Genomic DNA, 21,138 nt, shown 5'->3' on the forward strand with positions numbered 1-21,138 from the left:
CCGACCGCCCTCACTTTCCAGGAGCTGTGAGGGTAAGTGCCTCGCCGGGAGTCACGTTTCAAGTGGAATAGTCCTATTTCAGTTCCTTGGTGTCGTATTTCGGCTTGCTCATAGACCACTGCCCTTTTGCCTTCGGGTTCCCGTCTGGTCTCACAGTGGCGGCCATAGAGCTTTCCTCTGAGTTTTCTCAAGGCGTAAGTGCATTGTGTGTGTCAGGAAGATGAACTCAGTCCCACATGGATTGTTTTTCCTTTTTTTTTTTTTTTTTTTTTTACCCAAAGACATGTGGAAGGATTCAGCAAATATTCATCATCCACTTTAGTGTTGCTATCCTTTTGGATTTTTGTTCAGGAAGTTGGAAAAACAATAAAAGAAAAGATCACACTGCATTCAGTCATTTCTTTAATCCTGCTTCAACACAGCTCAACACTTAAACATCAACTGAGTAAATCTGAAAATCTACTTGGCTCTACTGAACAATTCATGAATCGGGCAGCATCCCACCTAGTAAATAGAAAGGCGCTCCTAGGAGTTGTGCAAAATGGAAAGTTTTTAATAGGCAGAAGAAAGAGTGGATTGTATTAGGGAAGGTCACATTCTCTTATAGGAAGCAAGGGGTCTTATCAGGCAGATTACCTCACTAGTGTTGTTCAGGAAATTCCAGAGTGGTTGGTTTAAGATTCTTCTCCTGATAGAGGTTGAAACTGCAGTTAGGTTAGGTGTTAAATCTTGGTGGGGCTCAACACAAGTGACTCCATTTTGGGCTTGTTTCTTTTTAACAACACCATTACACTAAACACAGAATTATCACTTAACACATTTGCTTGTGTGCCTACCATGTGGTTGGGAGTCCTCTGCCCTCGTCCAGACAACTTTTGAATTATCTTAAATTTTTATAATTTGTAAGCCACCTAAGGATTACAGTTATATTTGTGTATGATTCGTAATTGAGGCTTGCAAACATTGTTCTTCTAAGTGCTTTACTTACATTAACTCATTTACTGCTAACCTGTTAGGTAGGTACTTTTTTTTTTTGAGATGACAACTGAAGCACAGAGAGGTTAATTAACTTGCTTGAGGTCACATAGCTAGTAAATAGTGGACCTAGGATTTGAACCTAGGTTCTAACCTGTCTTCCGAAACAGGATGTAAAGATGGTAAGGAATTCCCTCTCTAAAATGTGACTTCAGATTTCTCTATTCAAGAAGCACCTTCTCTGAGAATATTTTTTTTTCTGGGTAAAGCCCTGTAATGAGAAGGGCATGTTTTTTAGCTTACCATCAGGTGTCAGCACATTCTGAACTTGAACTTTTTCTGGAAGAGCCAGTTGGTAAGATTCTAAATATCAATATTATTCTAGAGTATAATGCCATAATATTTGGCTCTTCTGCCAAATTGAGATTTTAATATTTTTTTTTTATCTACCTCATAGAGGCATATGTAGGATAGTGGTGAGCAATTTCGCCAGAAAAAAAAAATTGAAGAACTATTATCAAGACCTTTGGAGTTGGATGACTTCTCATCCCAGATTCCCAGCTGTGTTTGTACAGATAAAATTTGATTGGGGACTTCCCTAGTGGCCCAGTGGTTAAGACTCCACGCTCCCAATGCAGGGGGCCTGGGTTCAATCCCTGGTCGGGGAACTAGATCCCGCATGCCGCAACTAAGATCCCGCGTGCCACGCAACTAAGACCTGGTGCAGCCAAATATTTAAAAAAAAAAAAAAGATTTGATCGTAGTTGCAGACAGGAACAAGAAGTTGCCTCTTAACTCTCAAGTAGATCCCTGAAACTGAAGCCTCTTTGGAACCCTGCCTCTTGCTCACAAAATCTTGTGTTCCAAACCCCTAAATCTGGGTATGTTATCTTCTCAAATGGCTGCTCTTTCTTTTTTTTTTTTTTTAAACTTTGGGTTTATTTATTTATTTATTTATGGCTGTGTTGGGTCTTCGTTTCTGTGCGAGGGCTTTCTCTAGTTGCGGCAAGTGGGGGCCACTCTTCATCGCGGTGCGCGGGCCTCTCACTATCGCGGCCTCTCTTGTTGCGGAGCACAGGCTCCAGACGCGCAGGCTCAGCAATTGTGGCTCACGGGCCTAGTTGCTCCGCGGCATGTGGGATTTTCCCAGACCAGGGCTCGAACCCGTGTCCCCTGCATCGGCAGGCAGATTCTCAACCACTGCGCCACCAGGGAAGCCCCCGGCTGCTCTTTCTTGCTTGCTGCCTGGGACGAGTGGCCATGGCCAGCATTATTAGAGTTTGACTAATCCCTAATTTCATAAAGCTCTTCAGTCTTTTGGAAGAGGAATTCAAGACAGTATAACTTCTGTTGATAGTGTTTTGGGTTGGGTTTTACACAGCTGATGACACAGAAAGAATCATCCATAGGAAACTACCTTAACAGACTCTAGATCTCGGCCTTACAGTTCACAAATGTGTTGAGGTACTTTTGGCTTCTATTGAGCTGGTTGCCTCATTTTGGTCGTGTAATTGCACTCTCCGCAGAGGCAATGAATGGAGAATTCTCCCTAAGGTCAGCGTTCAGTTAATTGCCGCGCTCTGGCTGCCGTAGTATTCCAGGCATCGATCCTAGTGTTAAAATTGCCTGGAGGCTGCCAGCAGGTCGAAAATCAGCCTTCAGTGGCTGCCCGGAGTCACTGAGTTGAGTGGGAGGCGCCTTGCGCAGTTTACTATCTCCGTGGGCGGTGGCCCGAGGCGCGGGACTTATCCGAAGACTGGATTGGGCCTTTCACCTGTCTATCATCGGAAGGCTCTCCGCCCCCAACTGCCTAGCAGCAGGATTGGGAAGCTGAGCACTGCCTCTGAAAACGAGGAGAGTGATGGGCGGTGAAGGTAAGCGTTGTGTGTATTTCTCTCATTGTATGGCTGCTGTGTCAGTCGTGCCCTGCTCTGCTCCCATTGGCGGGAAGGCTCCTGGCAGGTAGCGTGGAGATGGTGCTGTCCCTCCCAAGTTACGATCAAGGCGCGTGACGCCTCAGACATTTGTTGTTGGGCTTTGGATCTCATTAATTATTCATTAGGTGCTTGAAAGAGCTGCAGCGATTGGTGGCTGAGAGGCCTGGTCGATTGTTTCTTAGCTAGAGATACGTGTCATCCTCTACGCGGCTGGAGAAATTTCGCATAAATTATTCTGATAAGGTTTGGGGCGGGGTTGCGCATAGATTAGGCAAATGAGCTGAGGAGGGAGGGGAGGCCGGCTACGAATTAGCCTAAGTTATTAAAGATGGCGGCCGAGCGGAGTCGCTTCCCGATGGACTCGCCGGTCCCTGCCTCTATGTTCGCCCCCGAGCCCAGCTCTCCGGGGGCGGCCAGGGCCGCGGCGGCTGCCGCCCGGCTCCACGGCGGCTTCGACTCGGACTGCAGCGAGGACGGCGAGGCGCTCAACGGCGAACCGGAGCTGGACCTCACCAGCAAGGTAGGCCCGGGCGCCGGCGCCGGCGTCGAGGGGACCGGGCGCCGAGGGGGACCGGGCGGTGGGGCCGAGCAGTCTCCGGGGCGACGGCGGGGGCGGGAGGGGCCGAGCCCACCCACCTGTAAGTGCGGGACGCGCGGCGGGCTCCCCGGCGAGGGGCGGCTCCGGCGGCCCGCCGCACCGCTGTCCTTCCGCGGCGGCGCCCACCCGGCCTCCCGCCGTCCGGCTCCCGCCGAGATCACAACCCCTCGGCTCCGCCACGTGGAACGCGGGCGCCGGATGCCGGCAGCTACTCGTGCAGTGGTCGTCCTCACGCGGTGCCGCCTCCCCCGAGATCGAGAGTGGCTCTCCCCGTGGACTGTCCACGGCAGCCTAGGGTCGGAGGTGGCTTGGGCAGGGCGCGCGGGAGGATCATGTAGTCCGAGGGGGGAGCAGGGAGGCAGCTGCGGCTCTTCCTGGTGTCGGGAGAGGAAACATTAAGTAGTCGCTCAGTCCGGGAGAAGGACGTCTGAAGAATGTCTACTTTACAAACCCACCCAAAACAGAAGTGAAAGATGGGCAGTGACCCACCATTTCGCCATTCTGGGAGTGGAACCTTATGTTGTTTGACTGGAATAATGAAGGACGATTTAAATCGTGTCTTCTGAGCTCTTGAGAAGGTGGGCAGGATTTAAGGGCTCATCTTCTGCTTGGCGTTGGGGGTGGGAGGAATAAAAAATTAGGTATAATTTGGGACTGGTGTTTCGAAGGTGCCTAACATTGCTAAAAGAAAGAATGCCAACTTGGGAGTCAGACAGGGCTGGGTTCCCTTTCCTGCCCTGCCAGTTAAAAAGGCTCTGTGACCTTGGGAAAGTTTCTTAACCTCTCAGTTCTCCAGCACCATCATCTTTTTAGTACAGATGCATTGTAAAAATGAGAACTGTATGTAAGAAACCTACTATACTGCCGGTTACATACTATTCAGTAAATGTTTGAAGTGAACTGAATAAAGTGATAATTCCCTGTGCAGATTAAATAGCAGCTGATGCAAGATAGAACACCGATACCACCTCCTACCTGTTGTTGAATACTTACAGTAGAGAAGTTTAACGACTTTTGAAAACATTTGTGACTTTCTAGTCTGCGGTGGCAAAATTGCATGAAACTTGATCCAAACAGGAGAGAACTTTACCTTGCAGCTAACTGAGCTCTCCCTCTAGTCTCTGCTGAGCACTTAGAAGCTGGTACTGCACCTTGTCACAGTGGTCCTGTCTGGTGCCTCTGATGCCATAACGAGGCTGGCCAAGTTCAGAGAGAGGATGGTCAGGGGAAATGTGTGAGGTAATGGGACACGATGCACAGGACCCAGCACCCAGGTTCAAAGTATAAGCTCTGATGAGTCAACTCAGGAAATTGTTAAGAGATACACTTGACTCAAGCAGATGAGCTAGATGTCAATTCATGGCCAAGGTGCTGAAGAAACCTGAAAACGGTGGGAAATTGCAGGGCAGAGTTGCAGAGAGTAGTACCTTTATTTCCTGACCAACTTATTTAATGTTCCAGGATAGGGAAGTGTTGCTTCATCACGTAGCTGGGGAAGTCCTTCTCAGTATTTTAAAGTTGAGAAGCTATATGTAGATTAATACTGGTGATATTGAAAAGAAAAACTGATGTGAAGGGAGAGAATAGATGGGTTGAACAGATTGATTCCTGAGGAAAAGATTAGAAGCTATAAGTTTATATACTTGCTACAGTTAAATGTGGGGATGGACATAAGGCTCTGAGAGCTTCCAAAAGGAGAAACAATTAGTGAACTGTGGTGGCTAGTTTCATCCAGGAAGATTTTTCTAGGATGACTGGGTGAAGAAAATTGTAATTACCACTTATTGAGCTGTGGACTGGATGCTTTACATCTTATCTTATTTGGTCTTTACAGTGGCCTTAGGATGTAGGTAGTAGTATCTCCATTTTGTAGATTAAAAAACTGAGACTCAGAGGTTAAGTTCTTTGTCCAAGGTCACACATGAGTGGTTAGAGAATGGGATCTGACATGCCTGTTGGTAAATGGCCTCCTCAGATAAGTGGTTGATATTTTAGTGTTATTGGCAGAAAGTCGCAAAATGACGGTGCTAATACCCATCTTAGGGGTAATGTGTTTTGTTGATAAAGATGAGTCTTGCAGCAGTTTTTACTGCCGATTCCTAAATAATCAAGATAGCCAAGGCAAGTTGGAACAGACTTCTTATGTTATTATGGGAACCATTGGCCTTGCTTGGATGGAGGGCATGGCAGTATGTGAGATCTCTGTCCTGTGAGTTGCAAGCTGCAGGTAGAAGACTTTGGCATGTAGGTGTAAAGCACTACTCATTAATTTCTACCTACAATGCCAGATTCTCGGTCACTGTGGGTCCTGCCTCTCCCGTTAAGCAGCAGGAGGCAGGCTGCTCACACCCTCTTTTCTGTGGGTTGTGGTTCAGACGTACTCATTTCAGTACTTCATATAACTCGACTCTCATAAGGCCTTGGGCTCAAAGGCTATTTAAGGAGAGGCAGAGAGGGCATGAGAGGGCTGCACAGCTATTTTAGATCAGGGTGCTGTGGGGTTCAGTCAGGGTCTTTGGTCAGGCTCTTGATCTGCTTTGGCTGTGGTGTTCTTCTAGTAAGTGTGGTCCTAAGGCTGTTGGTTTCTCTTCTAGCTGGTTCTAGTGAGCCCTACATCAGAGCAGTATGACAGCCTACTTCGGCAAATGTGGGAGAGGATGGACGAGGGATGCGGAGAGACCATATATGTCATTGGGCAGGGATCAGGTGAGCATAGTTTTCCTTTCACTTTACTATTTTAAAAATTCACTTTCCAAGCGGTTTTACAGATGCTGCTTTTCTACCGCCAGTACTCTACATTTGCATAAGAGGAGATGAAGCACAAAGCAAGGAAACTTCTTGTCCGAGGTAATAGAGTAAGTCACAGTTAGTTCTAGAATTAAGCCTTCCTTAGGCAGCTCTAGGTCTTCCCCTCCAAGCCCGATTTACAGATCCCATTGCTACTTATTGCCTGCTTAGCAGAGGACCCCTGTGATACTTCTTGATGTCAGCAAGGAAAGGACATCCAGAATTCCTCTCTTCAGCAAGGCTGCCTTGCCCTGGACCATACTGACCATTCGGTGGGGATAGCTGTGATAACAGAGGTCCTCTTTTCTCCCTGTGAGATCCCATCAGACATCTAGGCTTGTTGCCATTCTGGAAGGGACTTGTTATTGTCCTCCAAGCCCCTTATTCCATTGTAATGGGGCCCATTGTTTTAGAGGAAGGCAGCCCCCATGACAGAATCCCAGATTATATCCTGGGCTTTTTTCCCCCTGGTCATTCCTAGTTATATCCTCAATACAAAGCCTGCTTACTCTCATCTTCATTAAGACATTATCTTTGCTGAAATGGCAGCTGGACTTGTTTAATAATTATGAATTTAGCCTGTACCAGATCTTGTCTCTGTCATCTTTACAAGAAGCCTAAGTAGGCCTCGATGCATCATTAAGGGACTAGTTCTCTTTGCTGAATGTAGGTTTTGTAAAGGCAGGTAATAATTCTTTTGTACTTTGAGTCTAAGATGGAGGAAATCTCAAAATCAGTCTTAAACTATTTGACAGATATCTATGAAGTACCTTAGAAGGTGTTGATACTGTTGCAAAGCACTTTTAGATACTTAAAATCTGGTCTCTGTCCCAAGAAGGAGAGATGGCATATACATAGTTAACCTCAGTAGAAAACAATATTTGGAAATGCTGCAAGAATGACACAAGAAAGAAGGGTTTGATCTCCAAATACTGCTCTGCTTTCCTTTGAAATGTTTCTCATATCTATCCTTTCCTTTCTGTATTTACTGCCACCTCCCCAGTTTTAGGTGTTACCACCTTAAAGAAGGCATGGTCAGAGAGATAGGCAAACCAAGAGGTTCTGTCAAGAAAGAGAGGGAGTTGGCCAGCATTGTCAAGTGTTACAGAGACAGCAGGGAGAGTCAGGTTCAGAAAAAGCCATTCCATTTGGTGACTAGGGGGATCATTGGTAGCCTTTTGAAAGCTTTTGTGTCAGGTGCACATCTGGCCTGCTGTAATAGGATGAACCACTCAAAGGTCACCTCAAGCTTATAGAACTGAAGAAACCACATCTAGATCAGTTCTGACAAGTGTTGGGACTGTTCTTTGAAGACCTAGATTCTTAAAGCCCCCACTCTTTGCTTATTCTTTAATGTGGACTCTTAGTGAACTTTACCGTACCTTGGTGGCTCACAGTTCATTAACCCTCCCGTGGCACAGCATAAGAAGATGTCAGACATTCATTAGCACGTATTTTACACACCCAAGCATTATCTTTGCATCTACAAATTGGATGCTATTAGATTCATAGTGACTGCTTCCTGCTGGAATTCTTTAGGGGCAGAAAGAGATTGTAATTAGTTAAACAAGTTGCAGATCAAGCAGAAGACTAAGAGAGATGCGAGGCCCCCAGGTCAGCTTCATCCCTGACTTTCTGTGTGTGCTTGGTGCTTGCCCTCTGTTTGACGCTTCCTTCGTCTATGAAATCGGGCAGATGGTACCACCACTGCCCCCACAACCTGAGGCAAGTTTTGTAGGGATAAATTAGACTTTAAAAAAATTCGAAGCAGGGTGGAGGAATGTGCTCTTTAAGTATACATTCTTTTTTTCTTTTTTTTTTTTCTTTTTTTGGCCACGCCGCGCAGCATGTAGAATCTTAGTTCCCCGACCAGAGATTGAACCCGCACCCCTTGCGTTGGAAGCACAGAGTCTTAACCACTGGACCACCAGGGAAGTCCCTAAGCATACATTCTTAAGTTAAGGTTGATATTTTAAAAGGAGGCAGTGTGACCTAGTAGTTAGCTCAGGGTCTGGAACCTGGTGGGTCTAAGTTTGCCTACTGGTTCTTTTCCTTGTCTTAAAATGGGGATAATAACAGAATCTAGTCCTTGGTGGCATGGTAAAGATTAACACTTGGCATATAGTAAGCATTATATAAATGTTAGCTAGTATTAATAGTTGCGGTAGTAATTTTCTAAGGGTTCCAGGTTATAGTTGATTTACCATGAGATTTCTTTCAAAAAGAACCTTGTTCATTCCTCAAATATTAAATCATGACTTTCTAAGACCCAGGTACTGCACTAAAAGTTCAGGGAGCATGGGAGGAGTGTTACATCTTCGTGGGAGGGTCAGAAAAGACTTAAAAGTCTTTCCAAAGGAGGAGGTGCCCCTTCAGTGAATTCTAAAGGATGAGTAGGAGTTTTCTAGGGGAGTGGAGGCAGTAGTGAGTGAGCAGAGAAAGCCACAGGCACGGAGGCATTGGCGAGCGTGGAGTATTTGGTGGACCAGGAGTGATTCAGTAAAGTAGGAAATGTAGAATGTGAGGGTGGGAGTGTCAGGAGGGGAGACTGGACAGGTACTCAGGGCCCAGATCTGAGGGTCTTTGAATGCCATACCAGAGCGTTTAGACTTTTATCCTGGAAGTCTGGGGAGCCTTTGCAGCATGTTGAGCAGGAGAGTACATATAGGAAAGGTAAGTCAGTGGCAGGACCGAGATCTGATTAGGTTCCTGCATGGCTGAATATGTGGCCTTTAGTAATTGGACCTCTGCGGCTTTTCTCCTTGGCCTTTGTTTCCACTCCTACAGAGTGAGGAGTACAGAGCGTGCTGGAGAAGGGTAATGTGACCGGGTGCATTTCTGGAAGTCCTGGATGGATGAGGTGACACTGGTGATTGCCTGCTGGTGTGGGGTAGGATCTGAAAGCTTTGCTTCTCATTGTACCAGAAGCAGGAAAGTTTGAACAGAACTTGGGGGTCTGGCAAGAATGGCAGGGCTAGCTGGCCTTCTCTTCGGGATGCTTCCGAGTCCTTCTCTCACCCAGAATATTTCCAGAGCTCAGCTGGCCATGCACTTAGAAACTCCTTGCAGGACTTCCCTGGCGGTCCAGTGGTTAAGACTCCGTGCTTCCACTGCAGGGGGCATGGGTCCGATCCCTGGTCGGGGAATTAAGATCCTGCATGCCATGCGGCGCAGCCAAAAAAAGAAAAAGAAAAAGAAACTCCTTGGCTCAACTGCATCCTCTTTGTTCATTTGTTTTGCATTTTACAAACGTTTGAGGAGTTGGTGTAGGAAAGACACCCCTCGTGGAGCGTCCAGGAATGTTTGAGATATGGTCCTTGTCCTCGAGATGCTTGTGTATAGCAGGGGAAGACACGCATCCAGAACGCTGTTCCATGGTAAACTTCATAAGGGAGCAGAATGGGTAGGATTTGGACAAGTGGAGATGCGCTGATTGGCTTTCTAGGGCGGGAAATACGTGAGCAAAGGTACAGAGCTAGAGAAGTGCAGAGGCATGGAGGGATGGTGACGGGGCCACCTGCACTGGAGCAAAGCTTAGAAGGCGAGGACGGGGGAGGGGGATGGAAGCCTCTAAGGAATTGGAACTGAGCGCTGCTGGGCCTGGGGAGCCCTTCCAAGGCTTTGACTCGGAAGTGACAACGTCAGAGCTGTGCATTGTTTAGGACCCTGAGCTTGTATGTCTATGCAGGATGGGTTGGAGGAAACAGAGACTGGATTTGCTAAGACCAGCTAGGGATCTCTTGTGGCCATTCAGGTAGAATAACGGCCTGCATCAGGCTGGTGGCATTGGATTGGCAAAAAGAGGAGAGCAGGGACAAGGAAAGGGGCAGGACTGGAGTGATGAGTGTTAAGCTGGGGTGACTGGAAGGATAGTGGTGTCATCAGAAATAGGTAAGGCAAGAGGAGGAACTGGTCTGGCACTAAGAGGAGCCCTTGCTGAGGAAAAGGCTCTAGGTTTGGGATTAGAAGACCCAAGCTCACACGGCCCCTCTGCTCCCTCCCAGCTCAGAGACCTCTGGGTTCTGTTTCCCCACTGTTAAATGGGAACAGTAATGCCTAACTCATGGGGTTGCAGGGAGGACTAAAATGCTTTATTAATGGTGTTAGTTTTTGTGCTGTTGTTTAAAAAGGGTGTGGATGGAGCTCTGGGAAGAGTGACTAGATATGAATGTTTTCATAGTTTTCAAAGTGACAGTTGAACCCATAGAATGAGAAGGCCAAGGGGGGTGTTTCAAGGATAGAGAAGAAGGCCACTGACTGACTACTGAAAAAGACTGGCATTTGGGGACAGCAGCAGGAATAGCCAGCAGAGGAGACAGAAGGAAGACCCAGAGGGCCGGGAGGTGAATCAGTAGAGTTTGGGTTATAGACAGGCAGGGTGGGAATGAAGTGCTTCAGTAAACAAAGGGACAGTTGCCAGCAGTGTTGACTGTGAAGGGGTCAAGGAAAGGGCATTGGATGAGTGGGCAGAACGCCACTGATGACTTGAAAACCAGTTTTTTCCAGAGTCATCAGATCAGTGAGAAGGTGGTGAGGAAATAAAGTCAACAAGCGTCCACTACTCTGGAGATGCTTGGAGGAGATGGTAGCTCAGTAGATAAGCTGGGGCAAGGGAAGAGGGGTTGGGTCTCCTTTAGTTTAGAAAAGCCTTGAGCTTGTTTGTATGGGGAAGAAGTGGAACGGGGTGAGAGACGGTGCTGCAGGGTCTTTGGAGGCAGAAAAGAGGTTGGGCACGTGAGCCCAGGGAAGGAGAGGAGCGCTCCCAGGAGACAGCTGGAGGAGAAGCTGAGGAGCTACTGCGGGAATGAAATGTGACACCACGTGGACAGTACCTGACCGGGACTGTCACACAGTAGGCATTCAGTAAATTAGTGGTTGATTGGTCCATCCTTCCTCATCCAAAGCTCAGACTCATTTTTTCCAGCTACTCGCTGGACATTTCACCTGAGCCACCTCTGTTAAAATCTGTCCCTAAACTCATTCTTAAATTCTCTCTCCATTTTCCTTTGACTCCTGTCATTATCTCTTGCCTGGATTATTAGAATTACTTCCTAACTGGGCTCCCCGTTTCTGGTCTCTCGCTTGCCAGCGCTCACTTTACACTGCTGCTCAAGAGATCTTTCTGTCCCACAGCGATCTGATCTTGTTACTCCCCTGTGTAACCCCAAGGCTTCCCACCCTGGTACATATGTGTTTTGCTGCTGTGTGATGTTCGTCTGCCAAACTGTTTCTGCCTCTCATGTGGTCTCCCGCCACTTGACATCCTGCTCCCCAACGCGCCGAGCTGCTTACTGGTCCCTGGACGTGCCGTGGTCTGCCGTGCTCCATGCTTTGCTCTGCTGCCTAGGATGTCTTTCCTCCTTTCTCCGCAGGCCCATTTTTCATGTTTGGAGACGCAGCTTGGAGTCAGCACCCTGCAAAGCTGTCCTCAGCTTCCCCAGGCAATGCTAGTTGCTCATGCTTTACATTTTCTTTGTACAGTTCTGTAGTAAAGCACTCAAGCTGTATTGCAGTTAATTAATTTCCTGTCTCTCCCGCTGGGCTGTGAGCTCGCTAAGGGCACCTGTATTCCCAGTACCCAGCATGAGACTTGGCATAAAACCTAGGAGAGTCTCAGCGATTACTGTTGAATGAATTAATGAATGCCCTGCTTAATGGGGAAGCCTGTTATTTATTAACTTTACTTGTGCCCAAGTTTTTGAAGTATCTGGTAGAGAGAGCCATGTTCTTCAGGGCCCAGGGTGGGACCTTGGCTAGGGGTGGCCGGCTGGCAGACTTGATGGCAGGCTGACGTCAGGGCTCTTGTCACCAGATGGGACTGAGTACGGGCTGAGTGAAGCTGACATGGAGGCCTCCTACGCCACAGTGAAGAGCATGGCAGAACAAATAGAGGCTGATGTCATCCTCCTCCGGGAACGCCAAGAAGCTGGGGGCCGTGTGCGCGATTACCTGGTCCGGAAACGAGTAGGAGACAATGACTTCCTGGAAGTCAGGTGAGGAGGCTTCAGAACCTTCAGTTCCAGGTCCCCTGAAGCATGACCTTGGGGTCTAGGGCTTCACAGAGAATGGTGATTGAGCCTTTGACACCTGGCATGTCGGCTACACCCTTTCGCTTCGTGAGGCATGGAAAGAGTGTCCAGAGACACCATAGCTCCATTCTCTGTTTCTGCACTTCCTCATCCCTAAATATTTCCCTTTGGAAAGAGTGGGAGAGAGGCCAACCATATGTTCTGTGGCCATTTTGTGGGCTGCATTTGCTTTCCCATCAGGCCGGGAGGCTTGAAACCAGGGTAATGGAGGAGAGCATTTTGTACCTCTCTTGGCTTTAGGGCTTCTGTCTGGCAGCTTTGGGAAAGCTAGTGGAAGTTAAGGGAGAAAGTCATTGTGGTGGGAACTCAGTTCCTCCGGAATAACTTTCTACTCCCTGGATACAGCTCCAGGAGCATTCCTAATGTGCTCATCCATGAATAGAAGGAGCAGAGAGCTGGAGAGGCTCGGGCGTGAGCCTGTCCTTACGGATCCGGCTGCTGAGGTTCGCTTCACTCACTCACCAGCTCTCACACAAATGTGTGCGTTTGTGTTCACACAGGGTAGCGGTAGTGGGCAACGTGGATGCCGGCAAAAGCACGCTTCTGGGGGTCCTGACCCACGGGGAGCTGGACAATGGCCGAGGCTTCGCCCGCCAGAAACTCTTCCGCCACAAACATGAGATTGAATCTGGTCGCACCAGCAGTGTGGGCAACGACATTCTGGGCTTTGACAGTGAAGGCAATGTGGTAAACAAGCCAGACAGCCATGGTGGCAGCCTGGAGTGGACAAAGATCTGTGAGAAATCCACTAAGGTGATTACTTTCATCGACTTGGCTGGCCATGAGAAGTACCTGAAGACCACTGTCTTTGGCATGACCGGCCATTTGCCTGACTTCTGCATGCTCATGGTGAGTGAGGCGCTGCTGAGGACGGGGGGCTTCAGCTGGGCTCCTGGGGTGTGGTGATATGCAAGTGTTTGCAATTGTTCTGAGACCGGGGCCTTTTGGTTTAGGGCTTTGAAATTGGATAAGAACGACAAGTTTTGCAGGGGTGCCCAGCCTTCTCAAGGAGTGTACCTTGATCTTTCTCCTAGGTTAGGCCAGGAGGAGATCCTCTAAGCAGAAACCAAGGTGCCATTTGCAGACCTCTCTTATTTTTCGGAGAGGGGTGGGGAGGGTTTCTCCTGGGGCATTTCTTATTACCTTCAGAAGTGTTTCCTCCTGGAGTTGGGCTACTTTGAGATGACACCAGGCAGCACCCTCAGAGATGGGGCGGCCTGGGAAGGAAATGGAGGAGAGCGCAGACAGCCATTGAGGGGCCTGAGAGGTGGCCTCTTCTGAAGCCTGGAACCAGTGTCAACCAGTCCCACAGCTATTTGCTGAGAAGCTTCTGCATGCCTATTACTGTGCCAGGCCTGAAGACAGAGCAGTGAACAGGCTGTCCCAAGCCCCCATAGAGCTTACAGTCTAGTGGGAATAGATTTTTCAGCAGCTCATCATGTAGGTGAACTGAAAAGGGAAGGGAGCAGAGGCTTCTGGGCTGGATCATGCTTCGAAGCTCGCATTTGGGCCCCTTTGATCTGCCTGGCCAGAGAGTAGGGGTCTGTGAGGCCCACAGCCTTGGTCACAACTTCACAGCTTTCACAGAGAGTGCAAGCGAGCGAGTTTTCCTTTGGCAAAAATCCTTCTCAAAACCCTTCCCCATTTCCCAGTTCCTCCAGCTGCCTGTATTAATAAGTGTAGTAAATGCCAACATCTGTTCAGAGCAAACTTGATCAAGTTGCCCCACAAACACAGGTTTTCAGGCAAATTCTCCCCAGACCGGAGAGTAAAGAGAGGCAGAGCATATGTGTGAACACTCTTGTCAGCTCTCTGCCCGAGGTTCTTGCGATATCAGTGTGGTTTTATCTCCCATATCTTTGAACGTTGCAAGGGGCCCTTACCGACCTTGACTGGCTAAGGAAAGCCGCTCTACAAAAAGGGGTTTCGAAGGAAGCGCCATAGGGTGTATTTGGGGCTGTTGTTGGGTTGAGATTAAGAAGGGTATAGAAATCAGTTTAACATGAGCCTTTTTCTAACTGAGCTACAGTGATCAAGGTCAATTAACGGACATATCTTCACCCCAGATGAAATGTTATGTATTATCTGACTTCTGGGCCATGAGCTAAATACTAAAAATTTCTGTGGAAAACAATGAAATATTTCATTATTGTTCCATGGCAATCAATTTCCAGAAAGACAAAAACAAAAAAACCTTGAAAATATAGAGACAACAGAGAGAGAGAGCATTCTTTTATCCCGCTTGGGAAGAACAAAAGCAGGTCTGGGTTGGTTAGGAAAGGTGGTTGGAGGGAATGGGAAGAATCAGGAGGGAAATGGTGGAGGGGTCTCGGTGTAGGCAAAGGGAACATGCGTGGGACATCTGTGCTGGCGGGGTGGTAGCTCACCTGGGAATCGTAATGATCCGATGAGAGCATCGCTTGAAGACACTGGAATGTATATTTATTTTATTTATTTATTATTTTTGGCTGTGGCGGGTCTTAGTTGCAGCACGCGGGATCTTTCGTTGCGGCGCGCTGGCGCTTCGTTGCAGCATGCAGGCTTCTCTCTAGTTGTAGCGTGCACGTTTTCTCTCTCTAGTTGTGGCACGCGGGTTCCAGAGTGCCTGGGCTCTGTAGTTTGCAGCACGTGGGCTGTCTGGTTGAGGCGCACGGGCTCAGTAGTTGTGGCACGCGGGCTTAGTTACCCCGCGGCATGTGGCATCTTAGTTTCCCAACCAGGGATCGAACCTGCGTCCCCTGCCTTGGAAGGGGACTTTACCACCGGACCACCAGGGAAGTCCCTGTGGAATGTATAAAGCCCTGTATAAATATGTCATGGCGATTTTAATTTTAATTTTATTTTGTTTTAGTAAGTAATACATTCACATGGTACAAAAATTAAAAGGTACCAAAGGACTTAAAGCCTCTCTTCCGCCTGTGTTGTTTCCTCCACAGGCAACCAGTACTTCCAGTTTCTTATGTATCCTCTAGAGATATTTTGTAATCACACCAGCATATATGTGTATATTCTCTCCCTCCAATTTCAGACATTCAGAAAAGTTGAAAGAATAGTACAACGAATACCATAAACCCACCACTCAGAGTCAACAATCATTAACATTTTGCCATATTTATCTGTACATGTGATAGATGCGTATGTGGAGTTTTTCTATGTGTGTGTGTATGGTTTTTGTTTTCTTTTTGTTTGTTTTTGTTTTTTTGGTTGGTTGGTTTTTTGGCTGTATCATTTGAAGGTAGATTGTATTGTAGACATTGTGACTCTTCACCCCCAAATACTTCAGCACACAGCTCCTAAATTACTTTAGCACACAGTCTCCTCCTGTTATTGCAACCAAGAAGACGAACAAGAGTTCCCTAATATCATACAATATCTAGTCTAAAAGTATTTATGTTATCTCAGATGTTCCCCCAAATGTCTTCCAGCTGCTTTTTTCAAACGGTGATCCAGTCACCACTCCCTGTGGTAGCATGCTGTATACCACCTTGCTTTTTCCCATTAAAACATATCTTAGAGATTACCCCACATCAGTTAAGAGTTTTCTCTTTCTTTTGTATCGCACACTTGTGCATGTGCTCTAATTTATTTAACCAGCCTTTATGATAATATTTTAAAACATTTATTGTTACAGGAAGGAATGGTAACAGTCGTAACAGCTGCCATTGCTTTTTTTTTTTAATAAATTTATTTATATTTATTTATTTGGCTGCACGGGGTCTTTACTGCCGCACATGGGCAGTACTCTTTGTCACGGTGCATGGGCTTCTCATTGCGGTGGCCTCTCTTGTTGCGGAGCACGAGCTCTAGGTGCGCAGGCCTCAGTAGTTGTGGCTCGCGGGCTCCAGAGCACAGGCTCAGTAGTTGTGGCACCGGGGCCTAGCCGCTCCGCGGCATGTGGGATCTTTCTGGACCAGGGCTCGAACCCGTGTCCCCTGCATTGTCAGGCAGATTCCCAACCACTGCGCCACCAGGGAAGTCCCTGCCATTGCTTGAATACCTAATTCGTGCTAGTTGTGTGCTGGACCTTTGACATATGTTTGGTCATTTAAACCTAAGTGACCCTCTAAAGTGAATATTATTATCCCCCATTTTATAGATTGGGTAACTGGGGGCCAGGGATGTTAAACTGAATCCACTTCGATGACTTTGTTTTCCCAGACTGAGTTTGTCTTTTTTATTGTTTCGAAGTCTCCTCAGATTTTGATAGCCCACGCTGTTAAATTGGAGGTTAAAGCAATCTGTGCCCAGCCCAGCTTTCATCTACAGCCATTTTGTTTCTGGCCTAAGACTTGTGCCGCCTGTGTCCTGTCCTGATGGTGGCCTCAGAGATGGGAGTTCTCTCTTACCTCAGCCTTCTTTGAGCCCCTGTGCCCACCCAGCTGCAATCTCTGTCTCCCGTGTCCTGACGGTTCTTTCTGTGTCGGGGCAGGTGGGCAGCAATGCTGGCATCGTGGGGATGACAAAGGAGCACCTGGGCTTGGCATTGGCACTCAATGTGCCTGTCTTTGTGGTGGTCACCAAGATTGACATGTGTCCTGCCAACATCCTGCAAGGTAAGTGAAGCCAACAGCCAGTAGCAGTCTCTCTGTTTGGGGCAGTCACGCACTGTGGCTCCTTGGGGATCTGCTACCCGGAATTTTCTGTTTCCTTGTATTGTGCTTAGACCTTGGCCTGAATGTCCATCAACCCAGAATCTTTTGCTTTCTCCCTGTTTGCCTCTTGGTCTGAGCACAGCTTAGAGTTATCTCCTGCTCATTGTTCCTTCTGGTTACAAATTCAGGGTCCTTGAAATCCCTAATCTGGCATCTCTTTTCAGATGGTTCCAGGCAGAAGGGGTTGGGTTTTACCATCTAAGCTGGACATACATGGAGACATTTGGGCAGAGAGTCTGATTACCTTTTACCACCAAAGGTTTCAAAACAGTGTTGCAAGACTAGGCTTTCATGCATTTCTCCCCCGTTGCTAAAGATGGTGGAAGAGAAGTGAAGACGTATCCTTTTGGAGGGCCTCCTAAGGGCTTCTACAGGTGTCTAAATGTCCTAGAGATCCTTTTGTCAGATGAACTTTTTTGCCAGGAAGCAGGGCATTCTAGGAACAACATTGTCCTTCTGGTGGACCCCCAAATCACTTGCTTATAGGATGCGGGTCTTCTAGAGACTCTGGAGAAACCTGACAGGTTTCAGACTTATAACCTTAGCGGACAGTCCCCATCTGTACTCTCCTTCTGCTCTAGCAAGCACTTACCCACCCAAAGTTTTGATGCTCCTTTTGCTTCTCCAGGCATTCTGGCATTTAACAATGTCCATCTGTTTGTCTCCTGCTTGCATCAGTAATGAGTGGACCTGTCTTGCCCTAGAAGCCTGGCCAAAGAGAAGGCTATGTTCCCCTAATTTTGTTCCATTTTACCCTTTAAGAAACCCTGAAGCTGTTACAGCGCCTGCTGAAGTCGCCCGGCTGCCGCAAGATCCCCGTGTTGGTGCAGAGCAAGGATGATGTGATCGTTACAGCCTCCAACTTCAGCTCTGAGAGGTAATGGGTACGGAGCATTCACTTCCTCCTTTTATTTATTTATGTATTTTAAAATATTTATTTATTTATTTGGCTGCGCCGGGTCTTAGTTGTGGCACGTGGCATCTTCATTGTGGCACGCGGGATCTTTTAGTGGTGGCATGCGAACTCTTCAGTTGCAGCATGTGGGATCTAGTTCCCTGACCAGGGATCGAACCTGGCCCTCCTGCATTGGGTGCATGAAGTCTTAGCCACTGGACCACCAGGGAAGTCCTGGGAGCATTCACGTCTGCACAGGCACAGAGATTGGTTGAAATAGAAGATTGTGCCCTCAGCAGTGTTGCTCGGGGGCTGTATCAGGTGACCCAGATTCTGAGGTGCTGGTCTCACTGAGGTTGGAATCCCAGCTGAGATTTGTGTCCTTATCTGTGAAATGGGAATAATATTACCTTCTTCATAGGGCTCTTGTAAGTGCTGGAAATGATGTACGTAAAGCACTTAGCACTGTGCCTGGCTGCTGTGTGATAGATACACAGCCATTTTTAGAATGGTTATTATTAATGTTTTTTTTTTTTTTTTTTTAATTTTTGGCTGCGTTGGGTCTTTGTTGCTGCGCGCGGGCTTTCTGTAGTTGTAGCGAGCGGGGGCTACTCTTCGTTGTGGTGCGCAGGCTTCTCATTGCGGTGGCTTCTCTTGTGGAGCAGAGGCTCTAGGCGCACGAGCTTCAGTAGTTGTGGCACATGGGCTGTAGAGCGCAGGCCCAGTAGTTGTGGCGCACGGGCTTAGTTGCTCCGCGGCATGTGGGATCTTCCCGGACCAGGGCTCAAACCTGTGTCCCCTGCGTTGGCAGGCGGATTCTTAACTGCTGCGCCACCAGGGAAGTCCTATTATTAATTTTTTTACACGGTTTTTTCTCAAAAGCTCTCTAATCACAGATCAGTTTTGGCATTTACTCATTAGCGTGTCCTTTGATTCCATAAATTTTTTTTTTTTTGGCTGTGCCGCGCAGCTTGTAGGATGCTAGTTCCCTGACCAGGGATCGAACCTGGGCCCTCAGCAGTGAAAGCTCTGAGTCCTAACCACTGGACCGCCAGGGAATTCCCTGATTCCATAAATATTTATTGGATGTTTGTTCCGTGCTGGGCTTTTCATCTAGGCATTGTGGAGTCAGAGTTGACTTGGGCACAGTCCTTGTTCTCAAGGTGGTCGACTCCTTGGTCAGAGATAATCTCTTGATAATAGTAAATTTTGTTAACACTACTCCTTCTCCCAGAGTCTTGGGGCTGCTTAAGTACAGGACCCGGAGCAGCCTGACATTGTGGCCTGTGTCTCTGCCCTGACGCTGTCTTCAGTACCAACAGTTGGCCAGCAGAGGGGGTACGTTTCAGTCGACCCCATTTCAATTCATTCATTTTGTTGAGTGCCTATCCTGTGCAGTCCCTATTCTAGGAGCTGTGGGAAATATATAATTCCTAATCTTGAGGAGTTTGATTAATCGTGAATAGGAGATATAGAGGCCATTCAGATGACAGACAGAAAATCAGATGTAGTCACGTGTAACAGAGACAAAAGGTTCTCCCAAGACATACAGATAGCCAATAGGCACATGCAGTGTTGCTCAACATCGTTAGTTATTAGAGAAATGCAAATCCAAAGTACATGAGGTACCACCTCACACCAGTCAGAATGGCCATCATTAAAAAGTCTACGAATAAATGCTGGAGAGGGTGTGGAGAAACAGGAGCCCTCTTACACTGTTTGTGGGAATGTAAATTGGTGCAGCCACTATGGAAAACAGTTCCTCAAAAAACTAAAAATAGGGACTTCTCTGGTGGTGCAGTGGTTAAGAATCTGCCTGCCAGTGCAGGGGACACGGGTTCGAGCCCTGGTCCTGGAAGATCCCACATGCTGTGGAGCAGCTAAGCCCGTGCACCACAACTACTGAGCCCGCGTGCCACAACTACGGAAGGCTGCACACCTAGAGCCCATGCTCCACAACAAAGAGAAGCCACCTCAATGAGAAGCCCGCGCACCGCAACAAAGAGTAGCCCCTGCTCACCGCAACTAGAGAAAGCCTGTGCACAGCAACGAAGACCCAGTGCAGCCAAAAAATTAATTTAAAAGAACAAACTAAAAATAGAGTTGCCATATGATCCAGTAATCCCACTCCCGGGCATATACCCAGACAAAACTATAATTCTAAAAGATACATGCACTCCTATATTCATAGCACTATTTACAGTAGCCAAGACATGGAAACAACCTAAATGTCCATCAACAGATGAATGGATAAATAAGATATGGTATATATATACAATGGAATATTACTCAGCCATAAAAAAGAACGAAATAATGCCATTTGCAGGAACATGGATGGACCTAGCATACTAAGCGAAGTAAGTCAGAAAGAAAGACAAATACCATATGATATCACTTATATGTGAAATTTAAAATACAGTACAAATCAACATATCTATGAAGCATAAACAGACTCACGGACATAGAGAACAGACTGTGGTTGCTGAGGGGGAGTAGGGGAGGGAAGGAGTGGGAGTTTGGGATTAGCAGAGGCAAATTACTATATATAGGATGGATAAACAACAAGGTCCTATTGTATAGCATAGGGCACTATATTCAATATCTTGTGACAGGGCTTCCCTGGTGGCACAGTGGTTAAGAATCCACCTGCCAATGCAGGGGACACGGGTTCGAGCCCTGCTCCGGGAAGATCCCACATGCTGCGGAGCAACTAAGCCCGTGTGCCACAACTACTGAGCCTGCGCTGTAGAGCTCGTGAGCCACAACTACTGAGCCCATGTGCCACAACTACTGAGCCTGCACTCTAGAGCATGCTCTGCAACGAGAAGCCACCGCAATGAGAAGCCCACGCACCGCAACGAAGAGTAGCCCCTGCTCTCCACAACTAGAGAAAGGCCACGCACAGCAACGAAGACCCAATGCAGCCAAAAATAAATAAACTAAAAAAAAAAAAAATCCTGTGACAAACCATAATGGAAAAGAATATGAAAAAGAATATATATATGTGTATAACTGAGTCACTTTGCTGTATAGCAGAAATTAACATTGTAAATCAACTATACTTCAATAAAATTTACCAAAAAAAAATAAGGTTCTTTGAAAACTCAGAGGGAATGAAGAGTGCCCATCTGGGAAGGATTCCCTGGAAGAGGCGGCGCTGGAAATGGGCTCTGAAGGATGAGAGGACTTGGTAGTTGGATAAGAG

At 47.4% G+C, this 21,138-nt stretch overlaps 1 protein-coding gene across 3 annotated transcripts in view; it reads left to right on the forward strand.

Annotated features, from left to right (window-relative positions):
- The first annotated feature begins 3,216 nt into the window (after positions 1 to 3,216).
- The window catches only part of GTPBP1 (GTP binding protein 1), a 28,547-nt gene continuing 10,625 nt past the window's right edge, over positions 3,217 to 21,138 (forward strand). For 2 of the 3 annotated variants that reach the window (XM_036864629.1, XM_036864630.1), the window contains exons 1-6: positions 3,217 to 3,432; positions 6,105 to 6,216; positions 12,110 to 12,290; positions 12,887 to 13,235; positions 16,816 to 16,939; positions 17,801 to 17,915. In XM_036864629.1, the coding sequence (XP_036720524.1) occupies positions 3,241 to 3,432; positions 6,105 to 6,216; positions 12,110 to 12,290; positions 12,887 to 13,235; positions 16,816 to 16,939; positions 17,801 to 17,915 (1,073 nt within the window). In that variant the 5' untranslated portion in view covers positions 3,217 to 3,240. Of the gene's footprint in view, positions 3,433 to 6,104; positions 6,217 to 6,299; positions 6,358 to 12,109; positions 12,291 to 12,886; positions 13,236 to 16,815; positions 16,940 to 17,800; positions 17,916 to 21,138 lie in introns of those variants that run through there. The other variant, XM_036864632.1, reaches the window with a different exon arrangement.

The sequence above is a fragment of the Balaenoptera musculus genome, chromosome 10 (assembly GCF_009873245.2).
Source record: "Balaenoptera musculus isolate JJ_BM4_2016_0621 chromosome 10, mBalMus1.pri.v3, whole genome shotgun sequence".
Lineage (NCBI taxonomy): Eukaryota > Metazoa > Chordata > Mammalia > Artiodactyla > Balaenopteridae > Balaenoptera > Balaenoptera musculus.